Genomic DNA, 20635 nt, shown 5'->3' on the forward strand with positions numbered 1-20635 from the left:
TTACAGGACATTGGAGGGCATGACTTCTAATATCGTCTCCAGATACGGCTATAATAGTTCACTGTTACCTAAAAGGTTATAACCTTTGGACGTTAAACTAAATATTGCATTGCACCACACGTTTTGTCTAATTATTATTGAGATGGATTATCATAAAGTATACAGAAAGGAATATCATTCCAGTTACGAAAAACACTGCTTTGTCAGCTTATTTAATTCTTTATTATATTTTTATTACAATAGTATAAATAAAATTTTTATTATAAACTTATAATATCAACATCAATCTTTGGTTGCACTAAAAACACTGTTCTACAATCAATATTTGCAGTACAGATTATTTGCTATGAAAATAATAATGTAAAGATTATCTGACAAATTCTAAAATAACGTTATTTTTTATATTATTTTTAAATTGCTATACGTGACATATAATACAATTCACAAAAACAAAATATACAATAAGAAAATTTTAGCTATTTTAAATAATAAAAGTACAGTAGACAATACAATTCAATCGAGTGCGAGAAAGAAGTTTAGAAAAAATACGAACACAAATGTCTTTATACTTTCAATGTTATTTGTAATAACATGTCTTGTCCGAATGTAATTTCTAACCCATTTGCCTAGCGTTAGGTAATAGAGCCACTGAGCCAGTTGATCAGAAATATCTGACAGTTGCTTTGTCCTGTGGTTGCGGAAATGTAATACTCAAGAAACTGGAGTGGGAGATAGGTTGAAAGTTGGTATTAGGAATATCTCATACTAAAGACAAAGATATACATTTATTAGATTAATTCGTTCGATATAAAGAAAATCTGACTTCTTACATTGAGCAAACCCGTGAGAAAAAAAAAACAATATACCATATTGGACGGCATATAATACGCACTGCATTTTCTGTATTATTTTTTTTTTTTTTTTAAGGTAAAATAGTTCCACTGCATTTGTGTTTGAAAACATAAAGTGATATTTTAACATACAAACGATGTTATTTAGAAGGCTTAGCTGTACACACTGAGTCAACTATAAGGAACAGGAATGCAGTTCCACACCGCAGAAACTCATAGAAAACATTAAACAACACATAATCTAAACAACCGTTGGAAATTGAAATAACCAAAATCTTATAATACTTATTCTATGTCTTAGCCATATCAGAGAAAAAAATATGTATTTTATATCAGCAAAAGGCTACATATTTACATTTCCACGAAATGATGTACCTGGTTTCATTAATAAATCTACAATACACAATATACAATTGTATTGGAAACATACAATAGCTAATTTAAATAGTAAGCAATTCATAAACTAGTCGCGATCAAAATAACTTATTAATCTAATGTATCTCAAAGTTATATACAAGGATGTCCGAAATGTATTTTAAAAATAGACAGCTATTAACACTTTTCAATTCCAGATTTGCCGTTATCACTTTTATTTAGAATTATTTTGTGCTTTAAATTTGAAAGATTATTTAATTTTTTACTTGGAATTGGAAAAATAGAATAACGATTTCCTTTGCTGTATAAAAACTTATTTCTCTCTCTTAATATCTAAATTATTGAGGACTTATAATAAAAATTTGAATAACAAAGTATATTTTAAGAAATAGCACGCTTTCTGTCTGAACCTATTCTAATGGTTCATTTAAATGTGTATTTATAGTTTGATTGGAAACTGCAGAGATATTCGACACACTAACTGTGGCATTGCTTTCATTTTGTGATGATGTGGCTGATAGTTCGTATTTTTTCAATGCTACATTTTGTGATTCAGCTATTAGAGTTACTGGTTCGACAGAGACTATATTTGGTACTGGATCTGGAAATATAATCAAGTTGTGCTTTAGTGAGGATAGTTGAGTTTTATTCCTACTATTATTAGCTCCTTGTGTTTTATTGCTATACACATTTGTCCCTTGTATCTTATTCCTATTATTATTTGTTCCTTGTGTTTTATTCCTATTATTCGTTCCCTGTATTTTATTATTACTGTTATTATTCGCTCCTTGTATTTTATTACTATTATTCGCCACTTGTGTTTTATTCCTATTATTATTCGCCCCTTGTATTTTATTACTATTGTTATTTCCACCTGACGCAGGACGTTTCACTGGTTTTACCTTCTGTGATTGAACCTTGGTAGCATTTGAAACTGTAATGTTTTGTCCCACTGCATTGGTAGTCAAGTTACCCAACTGAGGCGCTGGGCTTACTCCATCAGTACCTCCCGTTTCTCCTTCAGCTCCTCCTTCTTCAGGTTCATCAACGTCATCATAATCCTCATCAACTTCATCGTAGTCCTCTTCTTCACCTTCTTCTGGTCCTAAACCTCCACCATCTTCCGGTTTAAGAATAGCAATGCCATCCGCTCCAATTCGGAAACAATCAAACGTTATGACAAGGAGAGGAACGCCATAGAAACGGGCCTCCAGATCAAGACATGCGTGAAGATTGTGTCCTGGAGTGAATATGTTATATAGTCTAACACAGCCTGTTATTAGTGGGAACTGTGGAAGAGGTAAGCAGATTGGACGTGGATTTTTCGCTGAAAGAATATAGCAAAATAATTATGTTTAACATAAACTTATGTGTTGTTTCAACATATAAATTTGGTTTTATTTCGTACTACTCAGCCCAAATGTTATTAATTCTATTTTCTGTAGTTCATTACTTTTATTAAACACATGCCAGAAAGAAATTTATTAAAAGCTAAGATATCATATTGAGAATGAAGTTTATTTCTACCATTCATTCATTTTCTTGGTACAGTACTTGTTACATACCTGTATAGAGCATAACTGCAGAATTTGTACTCGTATCACCGAATAAAGTGTAAATATTAAATGGAGGTGTGTAAGTAAAACATGTCCCTGGAGTGGGAAATAAATGAGCATGTATATATTAGGGTTGCCACCTTTCGGTAAGAATAAAGCAGGACGCCTTATAGAACATGTCTATATTGCCGGTTCCTCATGCCCAACTTTGTACATGGAACAATTTATTAAACCTAAAAGTAAGAGATACGACAAGTACATAAATTCTTATATTCGTATATTCATGAATGAAATTTTAAACCTAGCACTTAGGAAATAGAATGCTCATACCGTCGGCTTGTTCGGGATTATAAACCACTGATCGGCTACAAACAAAAATATAACATCATTGACGGTGACTTTTCTGCTGACAACATGAAAACTTTTAGTGATAGAACTGTATCGATATCTCGATAGCCATAGGTACAGGCAGTGGGTCGAAATTTACAAATGTCACTAAAAATTTCTGTTTCATATGCTGTAAGTGGTTTGGAAAATTTGGCGTTCCGCCTAATTCGGAACAAGTGGCAACTCCAGAATATAAGCGGATTGGTAGAAGACAATGGTAACTGGCACCTAAGTAAGTGAAATAAGTGGGAATTCACTTATTTAGGTAGTTTGGTTTCAAAAATGATCCTGTAGAGGGCAGGGGAAGTTTTGGTATGTGTCGCTGCATGGAAATATTGATCTTCGTTTTCCATTTTACTTGAAAGTTAGAAAATGTGACATACCATTGTCTTCCCCCTAGCAGCTATATATACACAGAGTGTCTTTAACGTTACTGTACATTATGAATGCCTACTTCTTATAAGAAAGGTATGGCATGTAAACTAAAATTGCATCTATGAAAGGACTGGCAAGAAAAAATTGAGGCCGTAGTCATATTCCATTATGAGTAAAGATACGAAAACATGAAAAGAGAGGAAAGTTATTGGAAATAGGTGGACGTTAATTTAAAATATTCGAATTTTCTAAATCGCATTAGCCGTCTGAACTTAACACTAGTAAGACTCCCTATGAACGGAACGTCCCAGAACGTAACGTCAAGGCACGCAGAAATAGTACGGAAAACGTAAGCATTGTTGTGTGAGCAAACTTAGAACACTTCGAATCCGTTTTCCAACAATGCTGTATTATTGGTATGCTGAAGGCACAAGGGAACAACCTGCTGAAGTGGAAACGTTACTTTTTTATTTAATACATGACTCCTAGTTTTGGTACACCCTGTATATGTCATAAGAAAAATCTTTGCTAGACTCACGTGCAGTGGTATATGCAGACATATTTGTACGCCCGAAGAGGTCTATTTTAAATATCTTTTATTGCAAAGCATTTCAAAGTAGTTTTACTTCTAGTGCATAGAAAATTTCCGGTTACCCTAAATAATGCTAGTTTGAAACTCTTGCGTAAAACGTCTTTAAGTAGATGAAGAATAAAATTGAAGGATAATACAAGATAATTAAATTTTAGCGATGTAACGTCATTTTCTATTGCTATTACGATGAAGAAAATTTCTGTTGAAAAGTATCTGTTGCAGCCATTGACAAAATTCTCTTCTTATCTGCAAAAATATCTAACATTGAATTAAATTAAATCTAACATTTCCACATGGGTGCAAATGACGTGTCTACCGTAGATAATTTCCAGATAAAAAGATAATTCGATCAATGGTCAAAACTTTCACACTTCAACAGGAATTTTTTCCATGCCTGCAAATGACGCTGAACCGATTTTAGTGAAGAAGATAATGACAATCATAATCAGATTCATTTGGTGATAAAAATACATAATCTGTTATAGTTTCTGTGACGATGAACCTATGTATTTCTAACGCTATAGAGTTAGTGAGCTAGTTATTACAAGATAGTAGGATACTTTAATGGAAAAAGCAAATAATTCAATATGTAATTCAGATTATAATTTGTTTTATAAAGATGGAAATACCGATGACTTTTTTTTGTAATGTCAAGTTTGCTTATTTGCATTTTTCTAAAGAAAAAAAATATATGTAAATTATCAATAAATTACATGTCCAACGTATTTAATAAATAAATCTGCATTAATCTATACCATCGTATAAAAGAGTGAAAGTAAGCCATTCAACGCCCAGGGCATACTATTTCTAGAAACCTCGAAATTTGGACAGAATATTCCCTTTATAATGAAAGCAAGGAACTAGAAAGTTTTTTTTTTTTTAATATATATCCTAAAATGTGGGAAGTCATGAAGATAAAACTCTGGATTTAAACTTCTCATTAAGAAATAATTGAAGTTTTTCAAGATTTCGCCCTCATAAAGAGGAAATAGGAACAATTTTAATAATTCTCAAATTGTCCATCTTTAATTTAGAATATGTCCAATGTGCCTTGGAAAATTCGTCTAAATTAGAGGCGGCAAATTCAGTACACAAATTTTTAATTAGCAAGTCGAGATGAACCGAATTCACAATCTGCTGGCATGCAAAGTTATAGAACACAGACTCTGTTGCCGAGTCGATCTTGTCCCTGGCCGAGTCGAGCTCGGCTAGCAAATATAGCGACCTTTATTTGTCAGACAATAAGCTACTTGTTTACCAAGTTTCATTCAGATATCATTTCTCTATATGAAAATATGAAGTATGTATATGTTTGATGGTTAACTCCTCTTACGCCATTGGACCGTTTTTGATAATTTTTGGCATTAGTAGACTCTGGTCTAACGTATGTATTTATCACATTAGTTTCCCGAAATTACTTACTCTAAAAGTACTAGAGGAATTCAAAATTTTATGTTAAAAATACAGTATCTCACAAACCCATCTAATTCGAAAGATTAAGCTTGGAATATGAAGTCCTCAATAAAAATAAGAGATGTGTCCCAGCGTTTTTATTATTATTATTATTATTATTATTACCGCTTTAAAGACAGGGGTCGGTTTTTACATATAAATAAATATCCATGTAACAATTTTGGTACTTGAGTGGATAATGGCATAATTTAGACTTTTATGACATTGTCCTAAGTTTGGCATGGGAATGAGGGTTGAGGATGCGAACTGGGCATATGTGTTGAAAAACAGTTGATATTAGTGTCTAATCCATAGTTTTAAGGGTTGCTGAGATTAATAAGACATTTACGATGTCGTTTAAGTTTAAATTCATCCCCCATCGGCATTGGGTGAGACGGAGTGGGATGGTAAGGAATGATATTTTGGATTTTTATTATTACACTTTCACTGAAATGCGTATCCAAAGGGAAGAAACGGATTCAAATACCTTCCATAAACCTATTTCTCCCGTGGGACATTTCTGTTAGTATTATATAAGAATGGGGTTAAATATTTGACAAATGTTGGTTCAAAATTGATAATTGCAAAACATTTCGTTTTGTTCAAGTTTAATTATGATTTTTAGCACGGAACTATACGTATAACAGACGTTGAAGAACAACTTACAGTGAGCTAGTGTCTGAATCCCATCTCCCATCAGAGATCAAAACACTGAAAATTGATAGTATTTTTTTTTTCCTTACCTGAAAATGTGCCTTGATAAAAAGATACATCGTTCATTAGAATATTAACCCCAATAGCAAATTCATCAGGGTCATACGTTAAATCGACACAGCCTGTAAAAAAAGAAGAAAGAGAACTATTATTATCCATGTGTTGAACGAAAACATGAAATAAGTCGTTCTGGAAAATTCCTTCGTGGATGGCTGAACTCAATGCATTAAATATATATATATATATATATATATATATATATATATATATATCTTCCTGTGTTTTTTCTTATGTTACGCATTATCATTATTTATTTAACTAATGATTTATTATTGAAATAGAACACAAATTGTATACCTGTTACATGTTTCACGATATACTTTTATTTTACTTTTAACTCGTAAATTTATGAATACCTATAACACTCTTTTGCTTTGTGAGTCCCTTCTTTATGACTGCCCTCATTCTTCATGTTGATAACTTTCTTAATACCGTATTTACTCGAATATAAGCTCCCATTTTTTGAAAAAAAAAATCGGCCAACATTTCTTGGTGGCGCTTATAATCGTACAGTTGCTGTTTCGTATTTTTTCCTTAAGGTTGCTTTATCCTTGCTATTTTAAACTTTAGTTGTTGTGTTTTTTTCGATAAATAGGCTACACATAGCTTATAATAACAATTACTTTACAACACGTGGACCAGGGTTAACCAAGAATCTCACTTAATGACAAATTTGTATTATTTATGGATATACGATGAGCTATATGCTGGACTATTATAAAAATAAACTGACGTATTATTATCTAACAATTACAGGTAACGTTTCTGTTTTGTAAACCTGATGAGTGAGACGGAGGTACTACAACTCTCTCTGGGATCGTACAAGGATGCTTATATCCACATATTAACCAATTTAGCATTTATGTCCAATCCAATGGACATGTTTGAGTTGATTTTGAGTTTAACCTCCCGTTCAGCAGCGAGGCTATATGAGACGTGGACCTACTGATTAATGTAGACTCCGAGCCACTTGAGCTCCCGCCGGGAATCGAACCCGTGTCTCCCACGCCAATGGTACGTACGCTAACCGCTTAGCCATGAATCGTGTTAGTTTTTAATCTTAGAATAGAATGCTTTAATTGAGAACATTTGATACCTTAGATGGATACTATATTGTATTATTAATAGGTTAATTTGCCATTTGGTATTTCCTTTTTGATTTTCTAAAATATCCAGATATTTCCTGTTATGATTTAAATAAAATCAGGTTTGAAAGGGTTAAACTGATTCTCAAAATAGACATTAAATTTTTAGGCAACATATATTTGGGAGTACTTATATGTACTTATTTTCGAGTGAATGCTGTATGTTTATCCTTTTACACAATGTAATCACCATCCTTTTATACAATAAAAAAACTATTTTTCTAGGGATATGTTTCGGAAACAATTCATTGCAATCTAGTTTGTTATGAAATTGGGTTTATATATTTTGTATAAGAATAACATGTCATGTACTGTTCTGCTTTGCTTAACGTTGTTTCGAAATTCCCATTGGGTAACATTTTTCAGTTCTAAGGAAAAAATTGCTTACTTCTAAATGGCATACGTACTTCAGAAAAATAGACTGAATTTTTTAGGAAGTTAGTTTTGATATATATATATATATATATATATATATATATATATATATATATATATTTCGATTGGTTCCGTATTAGGGCTGCATATTCAAGCTTAGGGTAAACGTAGGTTTGAAACGATTTTTGAAATGTGGCTGGTTTATTTACTTTTTGAAATGAGCCCAAGATCTCTGTTTGCTTCATTTCTTATATTGTCAACGTGGGTTTCAAAAGCAAGCTTCGAATCCTATACTGCGGATAAATCATTTATACTATACTTACAACGGGTAAATATACCTTCTTTTGTTGATCATCAGCGGCGAGACTAGTACTCCCCGTCATCAGGCACGCACCCAGAATTTTTTTCTTGGGAGGGGTCCATAGTTTGGGGGGATGCTAATACTACAGGACACTATATCTATATAGTACTGAACTAGTGTTATTCTACACTTGAAAACACGATAAGTAATTGTTAAGTAGTAATTCTTAACTGCTTCCACTTATATTACCAGAAAAAAATATAGAACTAGGTTGCTTTTATAAAGAAAGAGTTCAAATGAAGTGTAAGATCAAAATCTTTAGGTTACATCAATTATTTCTGTGCCAAACAAGTATAGTTTTATTAAGATATTATAAAAATATACGTAGAGTTACTAAGTTTTGGAGAAGATTCGGACCCAGTGTACCTCACACGTTGGTGCGGCTCTGCTTGTCACTAATTATTCATGAAAAGACTAGCAAACAATGCACAGTGATAAAAATTATGATTTCTAGAAAAGTTTGAATGGAATATACACCCATAGATAGATAGATATATACATACATACATACATAGGTAGATATGGACAGATATAGATATAGATAGTATATTCCCAACCTAATAAAAAGATGTGTTTCTTTAGAAGGCATTACGTCAATCTATTGAATATTTCTAATCTGCGTGTTAAACGAAAACTGACAATATCACATTTATTATTCAATTACAAATAAGGATCCTATAATATCACAAACATCCGTAAACATCCAAATTTTGGAGATCTCTAAAAAATGAAAAAAGAAAGAAAGAAAGAAACGCAAGTAAGCAGGACATGTCAACGTACAGCAGAAGTAATTCCATGTCAAATACTCTGACCATGATGTGAGAGACAAAGTTACAAAAGATCGAAAATTTGACTTCCTTCAAAACGTTTTATTTCCAAAAAGTGTTAAGATAAATATTACATCCAATCACATAAATAATTTGTAATAAACATAAAAATCATAATGCCGTTTATAGCAATTTGGTATCTCACTCCGTTACGAAGATATGAAAAACATGGGTAGAGATTGCTTTATCCTACTGCTTAAAATCACATAGTTGTGGGAAATTGATTTAATATTCTTTTTCGTCTACAATATAAGATGAATTGTTATTGCTAGTTGTAATTACAAGTTCTCAGAACTTCATAATTGTAAATTGTGTTGCTAACTTCAACAATGTTTATCATATCTTCCGAACGGGTTGAGATATCAAATTATCAAATTGCTATAAACACCATTATGATCTTTCTGTTTATTGAAAACCTTCTACGTAATTGGATGTGATACTTATCTAAGCACTTTTACCACTGGCGCAAATCCCGGGGGAATGAGGGGGACGTGTCCCCTCCAATCTTGGAACTGGGGGGACGTGTCCATTCCAATCTTGGAACTGGGGGACTGTCCCCCCAATAATTCTATTTGAAATGTGTTTTTTAGGGAAAAAATATGATAATTTGTATTCGATTGCCACAAGGAAAGTGGGATGAAATTGATATCCCCCAGAATAAACTTCAAATTTGCCCGCCTCTCAATGTTGAAGACAACTCTGCTCCCTCATCCTCCACATGATTGTTTTTCACGTTCACAAATATTTTGAGCATCGCTGAACAAAAAAAAAAAAAAAGAAAAAGAAAAGAAAAAAAAGAAAAGAAAAAAGAAAAGAAATGGTCTTACTTATCCCCCCCCCCATGCTGAAGACAGATTTGCATCGCTGACTTACAAATGCACCATGTTACGGTCATAGTATTTAACCCTAACAATCTTCCGATGAGCGTTGACGTGTCCTGTTTACTTCCGTTATTACTTTCGTAAAGACCTCCAAAATTTAGATCTATACAGATGTTTGTGATACTGTAGCGTCATTATTATATAACACTGAATGATAAATATAGTATTGTAAGTCTTCGTTTGACATATAGATTTGAAATATGTAGTAGCTTGACGTAATGTCATTTAAAAAATGCAATTTTACATTGGATTGACAACACTTAATTTTGTGGTATCACAAAGAACGTGAAAAAAATGTCACCCTGTCGATGCTTGAAAGTTTCAACATTTCATCGATTTTTATTGATTAATTTAAAAGACACAAGGGCATTTCAAAATAAATGGTCTACCCTATATATATATATATATATATATATATATATATATATATATATATATATATATATAGGGTAAAGGCACCGAATATGGAATATATTTTGTTTCTTCTTTATTTCTCATAGATGCATATTCCAGAATAAAACTATTATACATCATAACACTTGCGGTATCTTTGCAAAACAAAATACAAGTATGAAAGTTTATTCCACATTATTGAATTTTTACAATATTACAAAATTGAAAGAAACTCAATTTCCCATATTAGGCACACCCCGCTCCTAATATGGAAAACTACCTGTTCTTAAAATGGAATACTAGAACAAATATGCGCTTCTGCCTTCTGCGATATTTGAATAATTCGAGCATGGGCAATGCATTCGATCAATTTATTTGTTTATTTAAGAAATACATTTATGTATTAGTTCAAGAAAAGGAGCAAAGGAAATGTCCGAGCCTCAGACTCCGAGATCATATCGGTCCTTAAGATAAGTCTACGAATTGGAAAGGACTCGACCCTGACCTCAGAAAAAGTACCATCCTGGCATACGCCTGATGGAACTCAGGAAAACCAGGGAAAACTTCACTCAATATGGGCTGTCTGAGCAGAGATCGTGCCCATGCTCGAATCCAAATGTCGCATTGTAGGCATTGTTTATGTCGCATTGTAGGCGTTACACAATAGTTACACAATATATAGGATGTTAATGAACTATATTGACAAAAAAAATGAATGGACTCAAAGATTTCATTTTTTTCCAAGAGGTGATTTCTCACATCAAAATAGGAAGAAAAGTGTATATGGGCCTCTGGAGAAAAGTGTACAGTTTCAGAGCTAGGGCCGTTCAAAAGCGTGGAAAAATCTACATTGCAACACGTGTTATTTTGAATACAAGAAACCGTGAGTGGCAGTCGATATCAGCATAACTGAAGTCACACATACGCCATCCAAAAAATGCATATTCCAGCAACGTGCACTAGGGATTACCTATAGTGCATAATTCCCAGACGTGTTCCGAATAGAATTTTCAGATGTATCTCGACTTCATGGAGGGCTTCAAAGTAGGCAAAATGTAAGACTTGACAGCAGTTAGAGCAGTGGGAAGTGGAAATACTAGGGGCCGCAAGCTACGTAGTTACTCATGTTTGGAGTAACACGCGTGCCGCATCATTGTATGTACTGTTTCACGGTATATTTTGCGCTTCTATAAACGAAAAAAAAATACATCACAGTACGCGTTATTCCGGACATGATGAACTGTGGAACTGCTAGAATATTGCTTGAAGTTTTGGATTGCGTTTGTGACATTTTCTTTACGCTGACATCGACTGTCACATCACAGTTTACCGTGTTCGAAATAATGCATGTGGCAATGTAGTGTTTGCTCGTTATTCAACGGCCCTAGCTCTGAAATTATGCAGTTTTGCTTAGATTTCCATATACAGGGTGTTCCATAAATGTGTTCCAATATTTTGGGAACATATTTCTCAAATCAAAATAAGAAAAAAGTTCATAGGGGTTTGTACTCAAAAGTAGACAGTTTCGGAGCTCTATAGGGTGCTGAAAACGTGAAATAAGTGAACTTCAAAAGTTCATAGCTCCACTACTATGGGAACTATCGTAGTCGGGTCAATACATCTCTGAGGAACTGATATGTAAGCTGTCAAAGTATCCATGTTTAAGAATGCTCCAGTACTCGCACACCCATTTTTAGAGAGGTAGGTCAAGTACTTCCAAACAGCCTCTCTAAAAATGATTGCGCAAGCACTGAAAGATAGATATTTATTTATTGAAACAAAACACAACAGGTATTATACCCAATTACAGTGTTCATCTTTCATGAAATAATATATTTCCAATTTCCCTTTTAAACCTTTTGAGGCAATCAGCGTAAATATCTATATTATTTGTCAGTCATTTTTAAGAGTCTGTTGTAGGTTGCACTAATCCTCCATGTTGGCGACTTATTTAGGATATTAGTCCTTGCTTTTGCACAATAAAAGAAGTTATAGTTTTCTGGACCTGTTTTTCTACCTGGAACGTTTTTTTGAAAGCTCGAAAGCAATTCGTTGCAGTCTAGCTTATTATTAAGTACCTTGTACAAAAATATCATGTCAGATAACGTTCTTCTTTGTTTGAGGGTTAGAGTTTCAAAATTCCTATTTAATGAATTAGTGTTTTCAGTTCTTGGGAAAACGTTTGTTTCCTTATATACAAGATATCTAAGAAATTTGGACTGGATTTTTTCTATTCTTAGTGAGTTAATTTTAGTATCTGGGTTCCATACAAGCGTCGCGTATTCGAGTTTGGATCGAACGTAAGTTTGATACAATTTATGAAGTGTGGCAAGTTTACGAAACTCCCTACTAATTCTTAGAATAAACCCAAGATTTGTGTTTGGATAGTTCACATGTTAGTTGCTTAGTGATGTCTTGACCCGAATACGATCTGTCTTATAGTAGTAGAATTAATGACATTTGAGGTTCATTCTTTCACGTTTTCGTCACCCCTATAACTACAAACTATGCACTTTCAACCACAGGTCCATATGAACTTTTTTTTCTTATTTTTATCTGAGGAGTATATTCCTAAAATATTGTGACAAATTTTTTTAATATTCTCTATATAATTAAAACAGGACGTGATAAAGCTGAAGGAATAAGTAGCAACATATATCAAGAAGAAACCAAAAGAATAGCAATGATAATAAGTTTTGTTTATTGTATACTGAACTTGTACTAGCTTCCTAGGTTCAGTAAAACTTATAATTTTTCATTTCTTAACTACTTAGTTACTGCACCATATTCTGTTCAAGCTCTTTACAGTCGATTAACAGTTTATAGGATTTTTTATACCTTCAGGAAGATAGTTAATAAAATATTGTAAATATAATATAATAGAGGTAATAATCTCAAACGTGACTATTGTTTAACTCCGGTTAATTTAGACCATTTATATACAACAAACTGCCTAACATTTTATTTGTTAGGATTCATATTTTTAACTTCATTATTAAACTAATTATATGTTATTAGAAACTTTAAACATTTTAGTACTTGGTTTTCTCCCAAAGCTTTTGTTTATTTTGCCATTTTACATCATATTTTGGAAGTTTTTATTTCGCCATTTTCTCAAGTATTTGGGATTTTATTATGCTATTAATTCTGAGCTCTACTAATAACATACTGAATGAAGATAAAAGAAATGGCTTTATTTTAACTAAAGGTGTCACCATTCACCGTAATATGCTGTATTAGATAAAGTTATTGAAACAAACAAAACCCTTTGTCTCATTTTGATTCTTAATATTGTATTTATTTTAAAATGTACAATATAGAATAATTTTATCAGTATAACTAACCACTGTATAAAAGCGGAGTTTGGGGATGGCAAATGGGGCAACCGCACCAGGCCCCGCACTTGGAGGGCACCGCGTTCTGAGCATGTTTCATCCAAGAAATAGATACGAAAGCACATCGCAGACACAGAGAGACACATAGGAATTAAAGTCAAGCATCTGGGGAAGTTGCTTATTGCTTTATCGGCTTTAGAAATAGCATGTCGGCGCTCGGCGATTTTTACCAGCACTCTGGTTCCACGGGGTCATTTTTGGCCCGGGCCCCACACGTACCTAACGCCGTCTCTGCCACTGTGATTCCCCTTACTAAATAGAAACTTCCAGAAAATTATATATTTTGTACGTAAATAAAAGAAACAAAATAATGGCATAATTCTCATTAAAAAGTACATATAGTAGTGAATCAGAGTATCGAAAACTACAACTGAAAATGTAGAACAATAAAGGTGTTAGACAGAATTTAATTAAGAAGAAAGCACTATACTGAAAAATGAACAACTGTCTTCAAATAACTTCCTTTCATTGATTAGCAGAATAGCGTCGTTAGTAACAGTATTTAACTCCTTGCGTTCCAGTGATATCCATGTGGATGTCATAAAATATTCTGTTCCAAAATACCAGTGACATCCATGGGGATGTCATAAAATATTATGTTCCAAAATACCAGTGACATTCATGGGGATGTCATAAAATATTCTGTTGCAAAATACCAGTGACATCCATGGGGATGTCATAAAATACTCTGTTGCAGAATACTAGTGACATCCATGGGGATGTCATGAAATCGTATTCTTTATTAAGGGTCTTATTAATCCTGGAGGTGATGAAATTTTTAATGTTTTGCAAGGCATGAGTTAGTTCTACAGTTTCTCCTTAAGTAACAGCACCTTACTGACTGGAAAGAAAAGAAACTGTTTCGTCTCAGTAGATGTCAAACCTAACGGAGTGTTCAATAACGACACATGTGTTTGTTTCAACAGTAAACAATTGGCAACTTGGAGATAGTATTTCGAGATCGGAAAGAAGAAAAAAAAACTTTGTCTTTGATCTCCGATCAGTGTTGGCAACCTTAAACAGCATAAAATCTCTTCAGAACAAACAAAAATCCCTTTTTTAACCCAAATGTTCCACATTGCAAACATTTTTGTGTGGATGTGCCTGTGCGTGCGTGCGCTATTGTACAAAAATTATATTCATTGAATTTTATATAATAATTATGCTCTGTATAGCGGTCTAGACAGTCTTCTAACACTAAATGAAAAACTGGTATTACAGCATGCAGATAGAAAAATAGCACCTGGAACGCAAGGGGTTAATACTACATGTATTATGGCCAGAGAGTAGTGAGTGTCAAAAAGAAGTCCTTGTATCTACTTTCTGAGAAATTTAAGTGAACTGCATTCTCCACTATTCCTTATTAGTCCACCATCTCTGATCACTTCATACTCAATAAGACTCCTCAGGATTTATACAGTGATAAGAATTAAAAATAAATATTGTCACTCACCTTTCTGTCTAAAACCTAGTGTTTCAATACTCAGATTAGCACAACATCCACATTTTAAATCTGCACAATTGCAAGGATTGGAGCCCATTCGAAGACCTATCTTCTTCAATCTGAGAGTTACATTGTTAATTCCCACGAGAAAATCTGATTCATTTTTAAATAATAATTCCTTTATCGTATTGCGTTGTTCTGTATCTGAAAAGAAAGACATGTAACTACGCAAGACGTCTTTGATTTACACCAATAAATGATTAATAATGATTTAAAATTATAATAATTAACTAAACATAGAACCTACGCTACTGTAAATATTTCTCAGTTTATTTCAAACAAATGAATGTACCGATTTATTTTCTTCAATAAAACAACCCATTTTATGAGATTTGTGACGTATTTATTTTGTGCTTGATTCTGATAACACTAGGAAAGAAGTTTTTGTCACATGGGTGGAAATAAGAAAGATTATTTAATTTTATGCGCTATTGACGCATGGGGACATGACAATACTCTATCATCCTCCATTTTGTTGTAAATCACTAAAACTCACTTCACACAAGGCATTTTCTTGAAGAAGAGTATGTATTTTCTTATAATTGCCTGTATCTGCTACTACAATTCTCGTCTTGTAATGAATATAATCTTGTTTTATGTGTTACAGTTTACTCAAAAGTGCTTTCAAACGACTTCCAAATAAGTTCTCTAGTTTAGCAGAAACGGAAGAAAATTTGTAAAATTCTTAAACAAACATCTCTTTTTGAGGATTTTCAATCCTCTCGATTCAAAAGAGTAGCACCCATGGATTTTACATCATCTTCTAAAAATATTCTATTCTATCACCAACAAGTCTGGAAGTTTAGTAAATATCGAATGAATTAGTCAGAAGAGAAAAAAATATATATTCAATCAAAAATGGGAAATCTTTTCGTTTTGAAATACTATATCATGGATGGAAACATATTATTGTGTACCACAATGTGTAATCATACAAAATATTTAACTGAATTGGAAAATGTGTATAAAATAGACAATGTATGAAGTGGAGGCAATTTGAATATTCTTTAGGATTCATAATCCAATCAAAAATTTTGAGTGTCTTGACTTCTACAATGCAAATGACCGGCTATGACTTCTAGAACTAGGAAGACTCAGAAAGAATGTGCAAGAATGTTGACATGACGGAAAAATCATATAAATACTACCGGATTTTCTTCCGGGTATTGGAAATTCTATTTTTGACGTCGAGACTCTGTGAATCAGAGAGCTCATCATTAGTTTTTTCTACTCCGTCATTCTGTACATCAGAGGTTCTGCTTATCACCGTTATTAAAAGTAAGTGATTATGCATTGTCTTCTCTAGTCTTAAAGTCATACCAGTCCATACCATGCTCTGTGATTATTCAATTATTCAACTTCAGATCATTAAATTCTTATTTTAAATTATTTTTGTGTTATCGAATTTTATCTTTGAATTTCTATTCCCATGTTTATAATTAATTCTGAGCTACGTTTTCTACGCCCCCAGACGTGCGTTAATTTAAATTACTTCTTAGAGGAACTGGGTGGATGTCAAGGCCATTCAGTAATTCCATGTATGAGAATGGTCTGGGGTTCGCAACCCAGACAAAAGGTCCCCGTTTGACATGCCTCCAGGAAATTTCTAACTGTCTTTTACGTCACAAAACGGATCACGCTTAAGGTAGATTGCGAACCTATTTTAGGTTTTAGTAATATAATATGAGCATATGAAACAAATGAAAAAGAAAAGTGTTTTTAGTATACAAATATTGTACAAGGAACGTAGTGCAAGTTGCTTCTTCTATACTTTACCAAAAAAAAAAAAAAAAAACTTGTTCAACGGACGTACAGGTATTGAACTATTTAGAATCCGATAGGAAGCATGTTATATTATAAATGTTATCGTCTTATTGTTCTAAGCGCTTGGACAATGGGAATTGGCTAAGAGAGTGTTTTGTTGTGAAAACTTCGTATTTTAGTTTTAACTTTGCCTCTTACAACTAGTTTCCAGCTAGTTTTGCTTTCTTCGTGATAAAGAGATCACATGCTTTTGTAAATTTACCAAATAATTTTTGTTCCGTGTGTGGAATCTATACTGTGAGAAGTCGCGTCGGTATTTAAGAGAAACATTAAAACAAGCTTATTACAATTATTTTAACCGCCACTTTGGCGATGAGGACAAAATGTGGGCTTCTCATATCTGCTGCACAACTTGTTACTCTTGTCTTATTAAGTGGATGAATGGCGACAAAAATGGATCTATGCATTTCACGATGCCGATGGTGTGGCGTTAACTAACCACCTTCGCAGAAGACTATTATTTCAGCCTAACAAAAATTAAGGGCCATTCGGAAAGAACTAATTCTAATTTGATTACCCTAATGTTCGATCTGCTATAAAAACTGTACTATATGGACCTGAACTCCCATCCCCTAGTGCAACTTCAAAACTAGAATAATCCTGTTAAGCAGAACAAATATAGTATCTTGGGTAAAGATGCCCCACTGAGTGAAGACGCCTCAGCTTGAATTGCTCAAGGCCTGTCTGTGACTCGTAGTCACAGGACTTGCCATGCCCCCGAAAGGGTACACAGTCTTGAGTAATATATGGGGAAGTTGCATCAGAGAAAGAAGCTGCTTTTGTTCAGGTCTGTTCACAAAGCTAAGTTACTCTTATTTCAGTGTCTATAATTTTAGAGAGTGAAACGTAGTAATTTTCTTGACGGTAGTTAAATAGAAGTACATGAATAAAACATAATTGCTTAACAACTTCAGTCTTGTACAAATACTAATGTGCTTTGTTGTGTCTCTGTGTCCATGAATATATCACGTGATCGACTGGAGCGTCTTTGCTTCAAAATTGGGAAAGTTGCCCCAGTGAAATCGAAGCAAAGATACTCCACTTTATAACATTAAAAGTTTAATATTTGTGTTCGGGACAATCAATTTATGACGCGTTGCAAGGATTTGTACGTTCGTTATATTTTAAATTATGTTTGATTTGAATACGAAGCACTAATTGTTCTGTAATAACCTGTAATTAATTGTTCACTCAGAAGCAAATGAGAGCATGGGCTTGGTTTCCTGGGTAGGTTGCTGCTTTCAATGATGTAATATTTTATTTATAACTTTTCTTTCTTTTCTTTCCTTACGTGATCAATATTGGACTAAATAAACTTCATATAACGTGTATGACTAGTTGACTAGCAAACTGAATCAAAAGGATGTGCATGGATTGAGTTTTAAGCCATTTGTGCGAGCTGAATATGCATGAGGGTTGTTCAAGGGGGAGGGGTCATGTGACACACCTGATTTGTCACAACTTCCTTTATCTGGTTGAATTATTTTGAAAACGTAAATCTCTGGGTGAATAAAACATTCCTTCATTGCAAAATGAAGAGCATTTCCACTAATAAATCAGATATTATCATAGATGTACCAGTGTTGTAGCTAGCAAGTTGTTATAAGGGGAGGCATTACTTTTTAAGGAGCATGTTTTTTTTTTTTTTTTTGTATTAAAAGAAAGCCGTTTTCCCCTCTAGTCTAGTGGCTAGTACATATCCATTTGGTGCACGAAATCCCAGATTCGATTCCCGATGTGAACACCTTGGGAAATTTGAATGATTACGGTGGTTTGTATTTAAACTAGGTTCACTGCATGTCACTGCATTAATTGTGATCGCAAGAATCTAAGTTTAAAAAAATGAACAAATGATAATAATATGTAAGATCCACATTTACTTTTTATCTTTTATTTTCATCTATTGTTTACAAACGGATTAGAAAATATACATAGAGAATACTTGTCATTTTGTTGAAAATTTTCTTTATAATTGGATGGATAGTTAGTAGAAATTAAAGTTAGTAACATTAGTGGTACAAAAGCATAGTTGCCTGTTCTTATGTTGTTTATGAACACATTTTGAAAAATTGTAAGACTGGGGCATCTTTTCCCCACACGCATGCCGAAGATGCCCAACTTGAAGGTTTTCGTAAATGGTTTATTTTAAGTTCTTAAATTTATTGAAATAAAATTGTCTTTCGAGATATTACAAACAAGACATCAATCTTCTAATTGATCATAAATTCAACAATCTCACCTCAATTGCAGGAGTGGAAAATGAATAATATTGAAAAAGTGCGGCATCTTTACCCAAGTTACTTTAAATGAAGTGCTGAAACATTCATGTCTTTTGACTTAAAACATATTCCAGAACCTAAAAAGAAACCCTTCCTAGTTAATCAAACCAGACTGAACGACTTGATGAGAGATCTGAATACCAGTAGATATAATGTTGAGTTTCTTGGATCAAAGCCGAAGGAGTAGAATTTACTGAGTCCCAACATTATAATTTCAATTTTCAGGAGCAGCTATGAAATTTTTTCTAGTTATTATGTCATGGAAAATTCCCTCTGTTATTGTACATATATACTTGATTTACACGAGTTACAAGGTAGGTTTACAACACATCCCTTAATAATGGAAGCTTTTTTATCGACTCTCCAAAACGAAATCTTAAAGCCATATTATTACACAACGGAAACACTAAACCCTCAATACCTGTGGCACACTCCATAGACATTAGGGAAATACACTGAAGAATGTCTGTGTTACTAGATGTGATTGGTTATAATAGATTAAGATTTAAAGATCATTGCGATATTACCTAGGACTGAATGGGAAATTTCCACTCCTTCTCTTGTTATGAAGTCATAGTCTGATGAAGACATAGTTAGTGTATTGAAACTGTTACGTGTTTGTGTTTTTATACATTTTTGTCACATAGCCTTGACCAGGTATTGTTTCGTTTAATTTGACAATATGGAAACAAGGCTTAATGGAATATTTATAGAACATTTTATTGTAATTTTCATGTTCAGGAGAGTCAATTTACTTTAAAAAGATCTGCTATCATCCATGTGGCAGACAAAAAAGTTTAAAATAGTGCAATCATTTGGCTAATTAATTCACTAGTGTAAACATAGGTACATTGACATTTGTTGAATACGTGCACCATCGTTATTTTGTAGTCGATTGTTTTTATATGGAGAATTATTTTTTCTGTTATCTTTGTCAATGAATTGGAACTTCAATCATATGATTTTAGTGATCCTTTATTCAAATCTAGTTAAATGCCCCTATCTTCGTGAAAATTGAATTTTGTGATATGAAATTATATATATATATATATATATATATATATATATATATATATATATATATATATATATATATATATATATATATATACATGTCAACAGAGTAGTTGATGAAGCTTTTAGGAACTTGGGCTTTGTGATTAGATTAGGAAGTGATTTTTCTAAGTCTAATTTCCTCAAAACACTAGATACTGCCTATGTAAAATCTAAGGTGGAATATACAGCGATATAATATGGGGTTCTAATAGTAAGAAATATCTATATAAACA

At 33.0% G+C, this 20635-nt stretch overlaps 1 protein-coding gene across 1 annotated transcript in view; it reads right to left on the minus strand.

The window, feature by feature from the left end:
• Positions 1–205: 205 nt before the first annotated feature.
• LOC145679772 (uncharacterized) overlaps positions 206–20635 on the minus strand; it is a 28521-nt gene continuing 8091 nt past the window's right edge. Inside the window, exons 3-5 of the mRNA XM_081750328.1 lie at positions 15193–15387; positions 6332–6424; positions 206–2553 (exon numbers count right to left, since the gene is read on the minus strand). Coding sequence (XP_081606454.1) covers positions 1637–2553; positions 6332–6424; positions 15193–15387 — 1205 coding nt within the window. The 3' untranslated portion in view covers positions 206–1636. The remainder of the gene's footprint in view (positions 2554–6331; positions 6425–15192; positions 15388–20635) is intronic.

This window comes from Thermobia domestica, chromosome 2 (assembly GCF_964235325.1).
Source record: "Thermobia domestica chromosome 2, izTheDome1.hap1.1, whole genome shotgun sequence".
NCBI classification, from domain to species: Eukaryota; Metazoa; Arthropoda; class Insecta; order Zygentoma; family Lepismatidae; genus Thermobia; species Thermobia domestica.